A 19,557-nucleotide genomic window follows, 5' to 3' on the forward strand; every position below is an offset into this window, starting at 1 on the left:
TTTGTGAGAGAAGAGTGTAATGATTATGGGTTAAATGTGATGTTTTGTTTGTTGTGGCTAAAATAACCTAAAATAACTTATTTTGTCTTTTGCGGCTATTTGAGACCCAAAATCACTTGCCAAACACCACCAAAATCAAGTTGGCTGATCGAAATCAATCGAAACTTTAGTTTTTGGTCTGTTTCTCATAACATACGGTCTGTTTCGGTTTTGAAACTTTTTGTACCGATACAAATTGAACTGACTGAATATTATATTTAAATATTATTATGTTATAATTTTTTGAACATTATATGAGAAGTAATTAATATAATATATTTTTGTGATAGAAATTAAGAAGAAAATTTTTTATAGAGCAATTTTCATATATTGTCTTCATTTATTTTCAATATAAAATTCTATAATTTATTATAAAATCTTTTAAAATTTTTTGTAAAATTTTCTTTTACATCAAACTGACAAATTGGTTTCTCAATTATAAAAAATGAAAAGATCAATTTACTACTAAATATATTTTTAATACCGATCAAACCGAATTGTTTACACCTCTTTTGGGAACAGATTTTTTTAGTAACTTTTTGGTTAAAATGTGATTTAAAAAAAACTAGTATATTTGTAATGATTTTTTGACTTTTTACGAAAAGATATACAAAAAGTAGAGAGAAAATGAAATCTGTAACTTTTTTATATGAGTTGTTGGTTTTTTGATTATTTTAATAATTTTTTTAACTTTTTGACTAAAAAAGTCACTTATCAAACGAGCACTTAGTGTCTAGATACGATGGTGATCACTAAGCACCGAAAGTGATGGTGGCTAGTGGCGGTTTTCGATTTCGATAAGAGATGGTGGGCAAATGTGGTTGCTTTTGGGTGCCCATGATGGCCCTGTTTGGTAGAGCTGTGGGAAAGTGCTTATAACTTATACCTTAACAGCTTATAGTTTATAATTATGAACATAAGCTGATTTCTGACTTATAAATTAAGCTTCTCCTGACCCACTCAAAGAATAAGTTGATTTTTGACTTATAAAAAGTTATAAACTGTATTGTTAAGCTAAATCAAACACATCAAAATAATTTAAATTAAGCTGAAAGCTGAAATAAGCTGTACCAAACTGGACCAATGGTAATAGGATGTGATGACCAGTTAGTGGCAAGATAGTGTGGGAGAAGGGAGGAAGGAATGATACCTTTTTTTGGTGTTTTTTTTATTTTTTATTTTTTAAGGAACAATCCAAGCCAATTATTTTGAGATTACAAGAATATATTAAATTTTAATTGTTTATAAAATTTTGAAAATAGAAATAGATACTAAATGAGTTTTTGTTTACAGTTTTTAAAATATTTATAAATATAAACATGAAAGTGTAAGTATAATATTACTAGACATGCCCTTGAAGTTTGTTTTGACAAAAAAATATTTTTTAAAAATATTTTATATAATCTGAAATTTGACAAGATAAAAAATAAAAGTTAACAAAAAAAAATTTGTGATCAAATGAAAAATAAACTTATTAGCATAAAAATTTTAAAAATAAAATATACTTTTTGAATTAATCTTTCCAAGGCAACCACTATTGTCACCATAGCACCACTACCGTTACTTGCAACTATCAACACATCATTTTTAAATTTGTAACCGAACATAGTCAAATATATTTTTCACAAAAACGACATCTCCATTATACACTTAGGAATTGTTTGGAATATTTTAAATAAGTATAATTTTTGATTTTTTAGATTAAAAAATTGAGGAAAAAAATATGATTGTTTAGGTTACTTTTTTAACTTTTTATGAAAAAATATGTATTAAAAAATTGTATAAATTAGTGTGTACAGAAAATTAGGATTGAGAGTTGTGCAGTCGTACTTTTTGACTTTTGGTAAATACTGATAACTTTTTAACTTTTAGAATAATTTTTAACTTTTTGGACGCATGCCAAACTTGGCCTTAACATTTGAAAAGAAAAAAAAAAAGAAAAAGGGAAAAATAATTATAAAGTGAAATTCTATATAATAAAAAATTGTATAATAATATGTTTGATATTCATATTGATTTGGGTTAGTTTCAGGTTACTTTTGACATAATCAAATTTGTCATTTGTAAATCCCAAAGTTGAATCGTCCTATTAAAACCCAAACCAACCTAATCAATGAAAAATGAAATAGCTCATTTATTTTTCTTTTTTATGATGGTGATTTTTTTTTTTTAAATATGAAAAATAGTTATATTAAAAAACTGTAACATACAAAAATAAGATCTTAAAGGGCCAAACAAAACATATAACAAAACAAAAAAAATAAAATTCCTCAAAAACACTAGTTATGATCCATGAAAAACCATCAATCTTCTCATATATGTGGTTTAAAAAGTTAGATCTGCATCAAAATCAGCCGTTGGCATCGACGTTGTCTCCATTACCGCTGTCCAACTTTGCCACCACCGTCACTATACTTCATACATCACCAGAAATTAGAGTTGAAAAGGAAGGACATCCACAGTGATATTGGAGAAGGGTTAAGAAAAGAAAGAACCATTGTGGGTGTCTAAAATTCAAAAATCTATGTCTAAATTAGAAGAGAAACAATCAAAGCCTCTATTTCAAACATAAAATTTTGTTTGTAAATTTGCACTTTAAAAATGTAAAGGAGGTCATTAGAACATCGTCGAAATACTATCGAAAATTTCCTATCTTGGTCCAACTATGATGGTATGTATACCTAACATCAGTGAATATGGACTTAATTTTCAAAATTTGAACTATTATTTGGTAACATGTGTAGGATAATGTCATTTTTTTATTTATTTTTAAATAGATAACATCATACAAACAAATAAAATTTATAATTTTCTCTTATTAACTATCATAGCATTTATCTTGTTATTGTAACAAGTCCTGTTTTAAATATTAATTTTTTATAGCAAATTATATCAGTAATAAGAAAATAAAAAAAAAAAGGAAATTCTAACATACATACCTTTAAAAAGAGTGTATCATATGCCCCTCTAATTATATCATTTTCTTTTTTAGTTATAACTAATTTTCTTCTTTAGTTATAATATTATTTTAATAATAATTTATAAGTTCTTTAGTTATGTCTTATGTTGTGTTTAGTTATAACATTTTCTTTTAACTATGATTCAAAAAATATAAAATTATGCTATTTTTTTCTTTAATTATAAGATATATATTGTACATAATATTTATTAATATATATATATATAGACTGGTTTGGAATATTCTAAATAAGTGCACTTTTTAACTTTTTATTAAAAAAATAAGTGTAGAAAAGTAGAGAAAATGAATACCAAAGTAGAGAAGAGATATTGATTGATGTGACTCAAATAAATATATGTATGTAAAAAAAATATATTTTTTTAGTCTACGCCAAACACCTATTTATTTATGGTGGAGGTAGGATTTAACACTCAAGGCATTGATGTTACTCTAGCGATCCTAATCAAATCACTCAATTGAATATTTTGCACTGTTTGGGGAAGTTGGGTTGGGTTGGGTTGGGATGGGATGGGATGGGATGGGTTGGGGTTAAAACCACTAAAAAAGAAAAAAATAAGTATTTTCATTTCAGGTTAAAAAATGTAATATTTAAATGATAATCATTTTATTTTTTCTCTTACATCAAAAAATTTAAAAAATCTATCACAAACAAGACTTTTTAACCTTAAACTGATAGTAAAAAAAAATTAAAATGCCAACCCACGTCTCAAACAAAGCCTTTATATGCCATTAATTGATAAGTTTAGTGAAGTATGGAGTCTATTCAAATCCTCAATAATAATAATTGTTTGGTTCTATTTTTTAAAAAATTCTACGTTTTTACTTTTTGTATTTTAATGTTTTTAATGAATTTTTTAATATTTTAAGTAATTTTTTTTTTAATTTTTAGACACACCTAACATAAATACACTTAAAAATTATAATATTTGTGAAAAAAATCTTTCAAAAATATTAGGAGTGCAACTCAGGCAGGTTCGGTTATGTTGGAGGTTTGCCTAAGCCCAACCCAAATTGTGTTTGGTAGTGCCCAAGCCTACCCAAGCCTGACCATCAACCCGAGCTTGGCTGCCTGAGTCCGGACCAAGCTTCATAATTTGAACTCGGGTTAGCCCGAATTGCCTGAATTTCATAAGGCAACAAACAATGTTTCGTTACTCCATACAACAAACCGTGCTTCATTATTCCATACATAAGTCCATTAGTCCATACAACAACCTTAAGCATCAACTTGAAATCAAACACAAGCAAAGCACTGACATAGCCCATGGCTGGCATTTCTTGTTGGTTCTCGGCATAAACACACCCACACCCACACACACACACACACACTCTCTCTCTCTCTCTCTCTCTCTCTCTCTCTCTCTCTCTCTCCATAATCAAACCCATTTTTCTCTCGCTGTCTATACCCGAGAACATGAAACTAAGTGGAAGAAGAAAGTATCCAACGAGTCAGTCCCAAAGAAGAAGAAAGAAACAACCATAGAGAGGAATGAGTGTACCTTAGCTCGAGCGTCTCAGATTGCAAAACCAAGACCGTTGGAAGAAGATAACCCAAACAAATATATACACAAAATTTCACTAACATAAACATATTTTGCAAATCTATTAAGAAAAAATTTTAAACTCATAGATCCACCGGTTTTGAGTAGTAATCGAACGACAAGTAACCAAAAATAGACAAATTAAAACATAAATACAAACACAAAGAGAGATCTACCAGTTTTGTATGGCGTCGTTGAGAGTTGAAAGGGTGGCGTCGTTATTGTTGGTGGCTACACTTCGTGTTCGTGGCCCTTGTATCTTTGCCGTTCTTCAACTCTGATGAAGAAATGAAATGAGAGTCTCAGACAGAGATGAAAGCAAAGAATAGATAAGGTAGGATTTTGTTTTTAGTTTTAATCTAATGGTCCAAATAAAAGATTATAATCCAAGAGCCAAAGACTAGCTAAAAAAAAAATAAAATTAAGGGCCACCTATTTAATTTATACATATATTATATAGTTTATATAATATATTAAATGTAATTCGGGTTCAGGTTGCTCAGGTTACCCACAGATTCTGTCCAAGCCCCGCCCAAATTACAATTCGGGTATAAAAAATCTGGCCAAGTTTGTCCAGATTACAAGACATTGTTGCCCATGTCTTAAAAAAACTTAGGCTGGGCACGGGTTACTCTGGTTGAGCCCGGCCGAGTTGCATCCCTGAAAAATACACTAAATACCAAAAAATGCAAAAATATGAAAATTCAATACATTTTCTGTATTTTTGTGTATTTATTAATTTCTTAAAATATTTTTTTCACAACTATTTTACTATTTAGATACATCTAAGTAAGGTGTATTTAAAAAAGTAAAAAATTGCTTAAAATTTAAAAAATATTCACTAAAAACAAAAAAAAAAAAACACAAAAAATAAAAAATTTAATTTTCAAAAAACTGAATTTAAAAAACTGAAACCAAACACATTGAATAATATTAATAGTCTAATTTTTTTTTTTTAAATTTACTGTGGTCCATATCCAATTTTAAAATAAAATTTATTATACTATAGTTAAATTTGAATTACACATTATTTTTTGAAATAAAATGTGACATATAAATTTGAAATACTTTATTTTATCGTAAAAGATTTTAAAAAAATGTCATCATGGCAAATTCAAACTTTGGCAATGATTTTTAAGCCCACAAGAAATCTGTGATATTGGTGAAGTGAAGCTGTGGGATGTAGAAGTCAATAAGGACTTTATTCTATATTCCCCTTAATAGAACGTAATCTAATGACATAATAAGAACAGATTTAATATTGTCCTATTTATTATGGAAAAATGATTGAGGGCCCGAAATGGCTTGGCTCGAATGTGGCTCGAATTTTTTTTTTTTTTTTCTGCCATTTTCGACGCAGAGGAAGCGGAGGAAGAGAGAGAGGGAGAGGGAGAGAAAGAGGGAGAGGGAGAGGGAGAGGGAGAGGGGTCGCCGCCGTCTCCGATCCGTCGCCGATCGCCGCGCCTCCGCCTCCGTCGCCTCCGCCATGCCTCTGCTCGCCATGCCTCTGCTCGTCGCCTCAGCCATCGCCGATCGCCGCCTCTGCCATCGCCGATCGCCGCGCCCCCCGCCTCCGCCTCCAGCCCATTTTTTAGGCCCCCTCCAGTCCCCCTCCTCCCCCTCCCCCTTCCCCTCCCCCTCCCCCTCCTCCGTCTTCGTCTCCCCCTCCCCCTCTCCGTCTTCGTCTCCTTCTTCTGCTGAAATAAAAAAAAAAAAAAAATTAAAACCACGAAACGACGTCGTTTCGTGGTTTAGGGGCATTCGGGGCGGAGGAATTCGGGCCCTGTAGCATTGTTGTTTATTATGTTATTTAAAATTTTGACCCAATGGATATAAAAATTACACTTTAACAATAAGAGGCGGAGTCACATGGAGGGCAGGGGGTCACGTGCCACTCGGTTTTGGATTTTTTATTTTTTTCTACATATGTATATAAATAAAATTTTAAATAAAAATAATTTAGAATAAAATGTCAATGGTATTTTTAAATCTATAGGAATAATAGTAATTGTTTTATTGAAAATGAAAGAACCACACCAAATTATATTTTTATGTATGAAAATTTTGTGAAAAAATCTCAATATAAAGTTGATATCCATTATTATTAATATGTAAATATAATTAATCTCACTATATATATGTAAAAGTTATTAGAGTGTTAGTTATATTTGCATATGGAGTTCACACTTCATATGTTGGTTTACTATTGGTCGGTGATATCATATGTCAATGATGACGTGATATCAACATTATATGAAATTTTTACTCAAATTTTATAAAAATTTAATTTATCTTACCGGTATATAATTTATTTTAAAACTTAAATATATAATTTTTTTATATTGTCCGTGATATATTAGTTATACGCAATACTTTCTTTTCGATTTTACTCGAAATTAATTGTAAAATTTTTTATGAAATACTTTTGTAATAATTTCTTTAAGTTTTTGTACTTAATATTAATTCAAAAATTATTATTATCTTCTCATTGTTAGTTATGAAAAAAAATTGAAATTGTAATTAATAAATATTCATTCTGATTTAATTTTCTATCTCCGTCATTGTAAACAATGTTCGACTAATCATGCCAAATTTAATGTGATGCTCTATATATGGTGGTGTTTGGTGTAGCTGTTAAAACAGATTATAGATTATAACTTAACAGATTATAGATTATAACTTTAATCAGAAGCTGTTAATCTGTTTGGTATAGCTGTTGGATTATAGATTTAAGTTGCTGAGTAGTGTTTGTTAAATAAGCTGTGAAGTAGCTTTTTCAATTAATTTTTATTTTTTATTATTCACTATTTGTCTACATTTTTCATAAAAAATAATAATAATATTTAATAGTCCATTTGAGTCTTTTTCTATTTTTAAAAAAATAAAAAATAAAAAAATCTAAGAGTATAACCGTGAATTAACATGTCCACAGCAGAAGCTGACAATCAGAAGTAAGGGGTGAGCAGCTTCTCAGAATCAGCTTTTTTGACTTAAAATAAGTTGTTAGAATCAGAAGCTGTTTGAAATAAGTTTAACCAAACAGTCCAAAATAACTTTTTAAAAGCCAGAAGCCATAAGTTGGCTTAAAAAAGCTGCACCAAACACCCCCATTGTGTCTTGGCACAATATATAAGAATATCATGTCAAATTTTAACATGATAAATATTTAATCATTGACTTTAATAATTTTATTATATTGTTTTCCGAAAAATACCGTACCATGTATTTATATATACATATATATAAATTTATTAAAATAATAAATTAAAAAAAATTAAATTAATATTTTTAAAAATAATACTAACCCTCATCTTAACGGTAGTTTAATTCAAAATATAATTTGAAGGGTTTATTATTAAAGTGGTTTTAACCACCATGTCTTTTTTTTTTAAAAAAATAATAAGATACCAAATTAAGTTACTATAATAAATTTATATATGATTCTTTATTTATTTTTAGGATAAATTATAAATACATCTATTAAAATTTATTTAAAACATAAATTGTCCTCTGTAATTTTAAAAATTACAAATACTCTTTTGTTAGAATTTTTTTATTTAATAGAATTAACAGATTAAATAGAATTCTTAACTACTCTCATATATAATAATAAAATTACATAAATTATTAATTGAAATATATTTATAATATTATTAAAAACTGTTAATCAACTTGATAATTTATTAATAAAATAAATCATTTATTATACAATTAAAACAAGATGTAATTTTCAAAATTACAAGAAATAATTTATATTTTAAACAAATTTCGAGATATATTTATAATTTACTATAATTATTTGGATAAATTACAAATACACCCCCTGATGTTTGCTTAAAGTACAGATTGTCCATTGTGGTTTTGAAAATTACAAATACTCCCTTGTCAGAATTTTATATTTAACAGAAGTAACTAAAAAAATGAAATTCATAATTACTCTTTAATACAATAATAAAATTACCTAAATTATTAATTAAAACATATTTTTAATATCATTAAAAATTGTTAATTGACTTCATGATTTATTAATAAAAAAGTAATTTGTTACGAAATTAGAAACCACAAGGGGTGGAATGTAATTTTCAAAATCACAGGAGTGATTTATAATTTAACCAAATCTCAAGGGGTATCTTTGTAATTTACCCTAATGATTTTTATTGCTTTTGGTCATAGGTCACTTTTGGTAAAAAAAGTAAAACAAATAAAACCTATGACTGGGCCCGCAACTGGGCCCAATACTTACGTGGGTACCGTTGCTCTGTAGATTTATGTCATTAACATTTCTTTATTGATAAGACGGTGGTTCATCGGCCCAAATGGTTCGCCCATCTACCCCAACTACACACCATTAATTTCACACATTCGGTGCTTGCACATACCTATAGAGAGACAGAGAGACCATTATATAGTATATGCAAATCTCAGAATCTCCGCAGATCAACTAGAGGAGGCTCTCTCGTTTACACACTCTGTTTCCTGAACTGGGTCTCTCTCATTTTCAAAGATGAAAGTGTCTGTTGTTACGCGGAGTGGTAAAGAATTCATCAAGGGAGGCCTCGAGCTCAATGACTCCGTATGTTTCTCTCAATTTCATTACCTGGGTTTGCTTTGTTTTTCCAATTGATCTATACACGCCTGTGTATGTGTCTTTTTCTTTTTCTTTTTTTCTGGGTTGTGAGGTTTTGAATTTTGGGTCTGATTAGTGTTTGTGTTTTGGGTTCTTTTCAGGCTACTGTGGCTGATCTGCAGGAAGCAATTCACCGGCGATGTATGTACTGTGACAAAATTTTATGTGATTTAACCTTTGTGTTTTGATGTTTATTGTTGTTAGTCTTGAAATTTTGAATCTTTATACGTTTATTAGGATGGTTTAGCAATTTGATTGTCTAGAGTAGAACTTGTGCATCTTCAAGGAGAGAGAGATGCAGATAGATCATTGAATCGAACATTGCTGTTAACATTTGCGAACATTGAGAAAAATTTTACTTCTTTTTTGCATTTTGAAAGAGATGAAAGTAATTTTTGGTTTGACTCAGAAAGAATTTTGAAATTTCTAACCCACGAGTCAAGAGGGATTTGATTTTCCACTGCTGTTTATGTTGTGGATTTTCTGATGTATTTGTCTTAGCCACTATGCATGCTTATTATGTTTACTTCTGCTTTCAATATACAAAAGAAAAAAAGAAAAACCATTATTTCAATTTTTTTCCTTACCTGCGAATCACTATTTTCTTGGCCTGTGATAGTTTATTTTTTATGTTTTTAAATATTTTGTTTAGTGCTAGGCTTTTGAATTGTACGCTTTGCTTTCATGGCTTGCTCAGACATCTTTCGTGTGGCCCCCCAGTTACGCCTCACCATAAATTCTATTTTTTGGTATATCTAATTTTCTTACCTACCAAAAAAACTGTTATTAGAGTCAGTATGTGAGCAATTTTGGCCCTTTTTAGCATTTTGAAAGATTAAGTAATTTTCCTTTTGACCCAGAAAGATTTTTCAAATTTGAAAGCCACCATACAACTCAAAGATGGGTCCGATTTGTCACTCTTGTTTACTGTGTGGAATTTCTGTTGAATTTGTCTTCACCACTAGAGATGCTGTTATGTTTGCTTCTGCTCTCAATATATATATATATATATATATATTTTAAAAAAAGGAAGGAAGAAAGAAAGAAAGAAAGAAAGAAAGAAAGGAAGAAAAGCCATGTGTCTGAAAAAAAAATTCTTTCCTTTTCCCCAAGAACCACTATTCTTGGAGTCTGTTTGTGAGCTTTGTTGGATGGTGTTTGTGTTCATATTTTACCATTTCATCCAAATTGGTGGTTATTTGGGATTTGAATAGAGCACCTTTTGTTTATTGTTGTCTTTTAGGTAGTGTTTGGTTCACTAGATTGATCATTCCATCGGAATGTCCATTCTCACATTTGGTTCACTAAACAAATGATTGAAAAAAAAGCACTGCAAATGGAGTCATCATCTACCTTTGTAACCATAGGGAGGCCAAACACTACGTTATGGTTTTTCATTTGGAATGGGACAATGCAAGGCTTTAGAAATAATCTTCTTTTTTTGAAAAAATGATTTGCCTAGCTGACTCCAAAAGTTTGAAATATCTTGTTTAGGGTTGTACAGAGTTTTTACGTGAAAGAATAAACAGGAAGGACTAGAATTAACATGAACGCAATCAAATCAATAATGTGAAAACTGTGAATTTTTCCCTGGGCATTCTTTAAAGTTTAATCCTCACATGGTTCTCACATAGCATGGAATTAAACTCAGTTGCCTTCAAAAGTTGTTTTAATGGCCAATGTGATGAGATCTCTAGCTATGTACTGCGCATTCTTTACATTGTGATTTTGTCGTACTGACTGCATTATTCGAATGTTCTGTGATTTGTGTGTACGCATTTCATGTATATAGGTCTCAAGAACAGCGTGCCACAAATTTTGTTCCCTTAACAATTTTCTATAATGAATGAACTTCAAACATGAGGAAAATTGAGAATATAAAATGGCTAACATTTGTGGTGCCTGAATTCCCAACCAAAATATCTATTTGGATTTGTGTGTTTATCAGCATAACCTCATTTAGTGATTTAATATGGAAGCTTGCTAGGAGCATCTCCAACGATAATAGGCATTTTACCTATCTAAACATTACTATAAAGTATAAATTTTATTTTGCCTATCAACTGTTTCATATTTTTACTGCAATCATCCTCTACATTTTAATTATTCATCCAAATATTATTAACTTTATAGAATGCCACATCAGTAACAAAGATGGAGGGAAATGATCATAATGATTAAATACATTTTGCCTAACCTTGAAGGCTAGCTAAATGTAGCTAGTGAATGTGAGTTGAGCTAAAATGCCTAATCATATGCCTAGTGCATTGGAATTGAAAAAAGTGAGTCATACTAGGCATTTTGACTTACAAGCATTATATGCCTAGTGGGTTGGAGATTCTCACTGGACCAGACTTTTTACAGTGTTGCATTTGTTCTTGTAAGCTCTTGTTACATGTTTGATTTTGAGCTTTTATCTCCCCTGCATTTATTTGTTACTTTTATATTTCCCCTGATCTCAATAACGCAGTGTTCATTTTTTGTAAAAACAGCGAAAAAATATTATCCTTCTAGACAGCGCCTGACCCTCCCAATCCAACCGGGCTCTAAGGAAAAGCCCATTGCCCTTAACTACAAGAAAAGTCTCAAGGAATATTTTGAGGGGAACTCGGACAACTTGATTGTGGTGTTCAAGGACCTTGGTCCACAAGTTTCGTACCGTACACTTTTCTTCTTTGAGTATTTGGGTCCTCTATTCATCTATCCAATTTTCTACTACTTCCCTGTGTATCAATTCTTTGGCTACAAAGGAGAGCGTGTCATCCACAAAGTTCAGGCATATGCTTTGTACTACTGGTGTTTCCACTACTTTAAACGTATCATGGAGACATTCTTCATTCACCGCTTCAGCCACGCAACCTCACCGCTCTCTAATGTGTTCCGGAATTGCGCTTATTACTGGACTTTTGGTGCTTATATTGCATATTATGTGAATCACCCATTTTATACACCTGTTAGTGACCTCCAAATGAAGATTGGATTTGGTTTTGGATTACTTTGTCAAGTCGCAAACTTGTACTGCCACATCTTGCTCCGGAATCTTCGGAGTCCTGATGGGAATGGAGGGTACCAAATCCCACTTGGGTTTTTGTTCAATATTGTCACGTGCGCGAATTACACAACAGAGATTTATCAGTGGCTGGGCTTCAATATTGCAACACAAACGGTTGCGGGTTATGTCTTTGTTGTGGTTGCTACTTCTATTATGACTAACTGGGCACTCGCTAAGCACCGTCGTCTAAGGAGGGTAAGTTTCTATGATTTTTTGCTGCATATTCGACTCATATATTTATTTTCTGCATTTTAAAATTTGGGCTCCTTAATTATGAATTGATTTACCTCTTGGCTTGGTGGAGTTGTTTGATCAGTTCTAGGTAGATATAATTCGCTTAGTGAAAGTATGCTTTTTATGCAAACCTTCCTTCCTTCCCAATTTCCTCATTTTTGTGGACAAAAACCTCTGAGTGGATCAGATGCATAGCTAGATAGAATTTGGAATTGCTTTGTTTTGTTTTATTCATCTATCTATTTATTTTTTTTCTAAGAAATGTTACAACCACCTAAACAACCAAAAGCAGGCTTCTGATTCAGTTGTAATTCTTTGGAAAGGAGGTATATTCTCTTATTTGATATCATTTTCTAATACTACTCTCTGTTCTTTAATAGTAAAAATGATAATTGACTTGGAGAATGCATTTGGTGGCAGGGTGTTCCTGAACACCATCTTCAATAAATTTTATTGAAAATGGGAGACGACAAAAAATAGCTTTTGTTTGAAAATTTTCGTTGTACATAAAATGAAAAGAATGCCAAAAGTTTCCCATCCAATAAAAGCTATCCGAGTGATTATTGGAGAATCATCTCCACCTGGTATATCTTTCTATATAGCATATTAATTTTATTTTATTTTTGATGATGCCATCCCTGAATTTGGTACCAAGAAATAATGTGAACCTAATTTCGATATACTCTTTTGTGCATTGAATTTTCTGTTTCTTGATTGGATGCGGGTTTGGATTATAAGCCAATGCATCAAACACTACACTACACTATCTCACCATGGCTTGGCTAAACAGAAAACCCTCCTTTGATGGGTCAAAGAACTAGTGATGTGTACAGATAGATGCTACTGGGAGTCTATTAAGGGAACAACAAAGATCCGAGATTCTATACATTTGGATTTTGGTGTATTTGTGTTGGTTGTTGACATTATTGCAGTGTCGATATCTGTAAAAGTAATTTTCTCATATCTTTGATTAGTTTGGACTCTTTTTTCTGATGCTCAAAACCTTTTTGTGGCAGCTATTTGATGGGAAGGAGGGAAGACCTAAGTATCCCCGACGATGGGTCATACTACCCCCATTCCTGTAGAAGGGACCAGTCCGCTACTTGATGTCTTTAGTAAGTTTTGGAATAGTTTGAAGCTTGTTAGAGGTCATTCTTATTTAAATTTGCTAGTAAAGGGTAAGATCTTCACCCTCATAGTTGCATTGGAGGCCTTGTAGACCGTCTTTGTTATGTTGATCAGTTGTAGCTTTCTTTCTCTCAATTTGAATGCTTTATATTATTGTTTGAAGCAACACACAAGATTCTTGAACTTTCAATATTGCAAGCTCTTGGTGATGAATGAATATTGCTTTGTACTTGAGGCCGATTGTTCTCAGTCTAAACTGTTATCTGCAGTACTTCTATGCAATGTTTGTGCTTGCAGCCATCAACAACTTTCGATATTGCTACCTCTTGTCGATGAATGAATATTTCTATGTACTAAATTTCGATTATTCTCAGGCTGAACTGTTTTCTGCAGTTACTTGTATGCAATGTTTGTTCTTGTATGGTCGCCACCATTAATGTACAATCACATTAACTAATGGATGTAACTGATGGCAGTTTCAATATTTGAAATTGGAAGCTAGCAATTCTCAATAGGAAGCAGGGAAAAGCTTGAGATGTGCCTCTAACCTCACTGCATTTTTTTAATCAAATTTGTGACAGTGACTCTCTGTGGAGTCCAATAGACCTACCTTTTCTTAACTGATCATGATGGACCAATCTCTATTTGGGTATGAAATTCTTCAAGCTAAGCTGGTAATCTGTTGATGCATTAAAGAACTAACAATTTCTAATCCATAAATAGGGTTATTATGGCATTATTATCCTTGGCAGGTTTAACTCATACCTGTGTAAACACAACTAGACATTGTGTATAGCGATCACACTATGTGTCACCAATTAAATAAGACTGACCAAATAGTTGGATAGAACTAATTTTATCTGATATTCAACAAAAAGCAAGTGGCACTGCTGATGTCATTTAGGCTGTTTTGAATTTAGGTAGAAATTTGTGGAAGGAAATGAAAGGGTGATGGAAATAGAGAAGAAAATTAGCTTATATTTTATTTACATTTTCCTCGCATTTTTTTTTCCTCCACAAATTTTTACTCAAATCCTAAATTCAAGCATAACCTTAGGCTATTGTTTGTTATTTGGTTTAGAAAGGAAAAGTAAAATGCGAAGAAAATGGAGAAAATATTTAATTTATATTTTCTTCATATTTTATTTTTCTTTGTCAAATCTCTACCTAAATTTTATAATGTAAACACAGCCTTAAAGTTGTTCATTGATTAATAATACCACTTGGCACCTTACACCAGGTATCTATCTACTCATGTAGCACATGATCACTTGGGATGCTGCAAGGTCTGAAATCATTCCCAACTTGTATTGAACAGCTTTTCATTTTCTTTTGAAGTGCCTTATTGTAAAGACATAATGTTTTTGTCAATAAAGCATCTAATAGGGTATAAGATGCCTCCACAATCAAAGGAAGGAGAGAATTAAAGAAAAATGGGCACAAACATCTGTTTTTACTAATTCCATTTGTCTGACAAGATTCTCTCATATCAATAAAATCAAAGGCTAAATACATTATTAGTTCTCAATGTATGCATTTTTTTTTTCTTCATTTTTGTTCCCTAATTTACTTAATTTGTGTTTAAAATAGACAACGCCGTTGTTCATCCAATTTTTTACACAATTTTTTCATTCAAATATCAAATATCAAACAAAAATTCAATTCAATAATTAATATCCGAACAATTACTTTTCTTTAATTGGTATCCAATCAATTTATTTTCATTCAGTTGTTTTAATTTGGATAAAAATACCCATACTTTCTTTATAAAGTTTGAATGGATATAACATTCCCAAATTTCACAATGACACTAGTGGTGTGGGTAAGGATTGTGGGTAGAAAGAACATTCCCAAAGCAAAAAAGGTTTAAGTGACAACTGTGAAATGTAAGAAAGTGACCCCTATCCAGTTGGAACAATTTTTCTTTTCTTTTCTTTTCCTTTTTCTTTCTCTCCATGAAAAGATAGTTTAATGCATTCATTAAAAAGGGTAGGTCTTTTTTCATACTACACTGCACATGTGGGGTTGAATCTTTTATCATCTTTTAAACTCAGCAAAATGGGAAAGGCTGGTATTGCAATGAGTGCAATATAAGCTGGAAATGTAATGGATCTTCAAACCGAAAGCTCATCCCTAGCAATAAAGCTTTGTTAGGGTTTCCAGAACCATCCACATGACTTAAAAGAGTTTGAGATATGGGGATCGTCAAAGAGGGTAATGACCACAATGTCTTACACAAATTGTATAAAAATCAAGAGACTTAGGGCTTGTTTGGTTTGTTTTTGAAAAAAATTTGGAAGAGTTGTTTTAGAAATTTTTTTGATTTGTTTGGTTATATATTTTGAGAGAAATTTTTTTTGTGAGAGTTTGGGATGATTTGATATTTTGAAAGAATTGAGTAGATGTGTGTGAGAGAAAAAGTGATTGAGAAGGAGAGAGGAGAGAGAAAAAGTGATTGCTTGATATGTAAGAGAAAGAAGTGATTTTGAAATTTTTTTGAGAAAAACCTCAAACCAAACAATTTTTTGGAAATTTTTTTCTAAAACTCATCTCTAAAACTCAAACCAAACAAGCCCTTAATTTTTGAGAATTTTTTTTTTTTTTTTTTTGAAGAGAAATCTAGTACCGTAGTTTTGGACAATTTTAATATTTCACTAGAGATCATTTTTGTGTTAAATTTAGATAATCCAAGATTAACTCAAGCCGTTTGAGATAAGTTCAAGCAAGACAGTTTGAACTTTCAATTCAAAATTAAACAAATCCCTCTATTCTAAGAAGTTATTTGGTAGGTCTGCCTTATCACGTAGCTATGTGCCCACCTAATAATAAGAGAACACCTAATCACTTTGCTTAAAACATAGGAAAAATATGTAAAAAATACCAATTACATGACCTTATACATAGTAAGGGCACGTCAAGTAAGATATAGGACGGACATATTAGATAATTTCTTCTTTATTCTTGAAACTAAATTTGGACATGGCCTCAATTGAATTTCAAGTTCTATTTGGTAATGCTTTAAATAATCACTTTTTGTTTTATAGTTATTTTAGAAAGAAAAAAAAATTAACTAGCAAAATGAAAAAAAAAAAAATCATTTTTTAAGGATTTGGAGGAAGCTTTGTGGAATCTCAATAAAACAATGAGAAGAGCATTTTACTAGCAACAATTTTAAAATGTTCACCATGGTCTTATTTAAAATGCTTGGCCTTGAATTATGATAAAGCTAACAAGGTCATGCCTCCCTCAAGATCAAAAGTTTAATCACTCCCTCAACTTTTCTCTAATAATAATAACATTTGTCAAAACACATCGATTTTCTTAAAATTAATTTTTTATAAATAAATAAATAATTACTAAAAACATATTTGTCAGACCCCATCTCAATATTTGTCCACCAAGCCTTTAATAATGTTACATTTTTTATATTTAAAATAAAATAAATAGTATATGAATAAATTTTATCTCCAAATTACAACAAAACATTGTTAGCAATCTTGCTTTTAAAAATATGGATGGTTTGAGGAGAGCCTTAAAAGAGTCAAATATATATATATATATATATATATCACATCACTTCACTGTCTATATTTTTTTTAGGGCAAATTACATATACACCCCTCCAGGTTTGGTTAAATTACAGATACCTCCCTGAGGTTTCAGAAATTACATCCCGCCCCCTGAGGTTTGTATTTTCATAACAATTTACCCCCTGAGGTTTATATTTCATAACAAATTACCCCCTAATTTCTTATGCAAATATAGCATTCAGGGGGGAATTCGTAATTTCTCAAACCTCAGGGGAGTATCTGTAATTTTGTCAAACCTGGAGGGGTGTATATGTAATTTGCCCTTTTTTTTACATTCTTTCAAAAAGATAAAAAGTAAAAAATAAAATAACAAAACTCAAATCACCACGTGGTAGCTAATCATATATTTTACTTAACACGATTTCACTAAAAGACAAATTAATTATAAAATCAAAAAAATCAAATTCAAACAAAATATGGGCAAATTACATATACACCCCTCGAGGTTTGGTTAAATTACAGATACCCCCCTGAGGTTTCGGAAATTACATCCCGCCCCCTGAGGTTTGTATTTTCATAACAATTTACCCCCTGAGGTTTATATTTCATAACAAATTACCCCCTAATTTCTTATGCAAATATAGCATTCAGGGGGGAATTCGTAATTTCTCAAACCTCAGGGGGGTATTTGTAATTTAGCCAAACCTCGAGGGGTGTATATGTAATTTGCCCACAAAATATCATATCAAATCTCATAAACATATCACTTTTTCTCTCACAAACATCACATCCAACCACAAAAAAATCTAACTATTTTTTCAAACACAAAAAAAAAAAAAAAAATTCTCAAATAATATCCTACAATTGAAAAAACCTACAAAAAAAACCTACTTCCCAAACACCTGCATAGAAGTTAAAAAAAAAATTACAAACATATGGAGGTGTAAGCGTGTCTATAGTAGGATATAAATGAAAGGTTGTGATGGTGTAAATATGACTTGCATTCCTCCATGTATTGATAAATTTTTTCTCAACTCTCACGTATTTCCCTAAATTAAAATTTATTCACTATTTATTTTTTCAAAAATGATCTAGACCCCTCTAGGATGAACCCAACGACTCCTTTTGATTTGTGATTGACCAAATTTTTTTTTTTCTTTTCTTCTCCTCCTCCAATCACCAACCCCCATGTGTGTGTGGGGAGGTGGTGGGAGTTGGTGATTGAGGCTTCTCTTATTTTTTAGAAGGATCCCCTCTAGTATAGATTTTGGACTAGAAGGCGTTGTTTGAGCTCGCGGGGGCCATGTCTTGTTTTAATGATCCGAATCATTCATTTTATCCGACATTTCGTATATTTTGTCCTAAAAAAAATTAGGTTAATCTAATAACGGTAACTTGTTTAATTTTTTACTAAAAGCAGACAACAATTGTATCTTAAAAAATAAACTAAACATTTTTAGTGACAAATATAATAAATTATAATTATTGAAACAACTTAATTTTTTTTTAGACAAAATATACGAAATGACAAAATAAACAATTTAGATCATGAAAATAAAATCCGACGAATCCAAATAAACAGCTCTCAAATTAAAATCTCAACTGAAGGAGATCCTTCCCCTATTTTTTAAACTTTTAAAAAAATAAATGAATTAATAAAACAGCCCCTCTCCACCCATCGTCGTCATCATAATCCAACAGCCCTCCCTCACTCTCCCCACCCCACAGAACGTGTCACGGTGTCCGTACATCCAGACTGTAAGCCAGCCAAACCAACGGCCCAGATCTTCCCACTCTCCACCATATTAACCCCAAACCCCCCTTCCCTCATTTCGTGGTAGAGAGTTCCATTTGTGATCATTCGTCTCTCTCTCTCTCTCTCTCTCTCTCTCTCATTGCAAGGTTTCCCAAAAGGTAATGATTCCATTCCAATCTCATTCGTTGTCATTTCAATTTGATCTCATTTAGCTTACCTTTAATTGAAAGAGCTTTTGTTGATCTGTTTGGTAATCTTTTCTTTTACTGTTTTTAAGGTCTTTGATTTGCTGTATATGCGCGGATTTGGGTTTGTTTGATTACCCAGATTCTCAATTTCTGAATCGATACACACACTGCCACATATACATTCCATACATATGTGCAATTTTGGGTTGATGAGATTAGCATTGTGATTTGGGTAGATGGGTATGTGATCTTTTGGGTTGTTTAGTTATTTATATAATTGGGATGAATTTGGTCTCTATATTTTGTTATTTTCTCTTATTCTAAATCCATGTGGTTGTTATCATTTATGCATGTTTGATTTATGTTAAAACTTGTCATTTCTTCTAGTTCTAATGAAATTCCGATGATTGGCATTGAATCTATAGAATAGAGTTTGCAATTGAAGATAGTATCCAGCTTCATTAAGCATTTGGTTTTAGATC

At 31.2% G+C, this 19,557-nt stretch overlaps 2 protein-coding genes across 3 annotated transcripts in view; both read left to right on the forward strand.

Moving 5' to 3' along the window:
* Positions 1-8,828: 8,828 nt before the first annotated feature.
* Positions 8,829-13,832, forward strand: CER10 (3-oxo-5-alpha-steroid 4-dehydrogenase family protein). The gene is made up of 4 exons (XM_082875317.1): positions 8,829-9,133; positions 9,289-9,328; positions 11,680-12,434; positions 13,490-13,832. The coding sequence occupies exons 1-4, from the start codon at positions 9,065-9,067 to the stop codon at positions 13,556-13,558; spliced, it is 933 nt and encodes a 310-aa protein (XP_082731443.1). The 5' UTR covers positions 8,829-9,064; the 3' UTR covers positions 13,559-13,832.
* Positions 13,833-18,703: 4,871 nt separating this feature from the next.
* LOC114318813 (actin-97) overlaps positions 18,704-19,557 on the forward strand; it is a 5,380-nt gene continuing 4,526 nt past the window's right edge. The window contains exon 1 of one of the 2 annotated variants that reach the window (XM_028265782.2): positions 18,704-19,045. The gene's annotated coding sequence lies outside the window, so the exon portion shown is untranslated. Of the gene's footprint in view, positions 19,046-19,124; positions 19,316-19,557 lie in introns of those variants that run through there. The other variant, XM_082875325.1, reaches the window with a different exon arrangement.

The sequence above is a fragment of the Camellia sinensis genome, chromosome 1 (assembly GCF_055761805.1).
Source record: "Camellia sinensis isolate YWXY chromosome 1, ASM5576180v1, whole genome shotgun sequence".
Classification (NCBI taxonomy): Eukaryota; Viridiplantae; Streptophyta; class Magnoliopsida; order Ericales; family Theaceae; genus Camellia; species Camellia sinensis.

Excerpts from the sequence above, each read along its gene's own strand:
- CER10 (XM_082875317.1), top strand. The coding sequence starts at position 9,065 with ATGAAAGTGTCTGTTGTTACGCGGAGTGGTAAAGAATTCATCAAGGGA. Across the intron at positions 9,134-9,288 it reads GCCTCGAGCTCAATGACTCC|GCTACTGTGGCTGATCTGCA; the intron begins GTATGTTTCTCT and ends GGTTCTTTTCAG. Across the intron at positions 12,435-13,489 it reads AGCACCGTCGTCTAAGGAGG|CTATTTGATGGGAAGGAGGG; the intron begins GTAAGTTTCTAT and ends TTTTTGTGGCAG.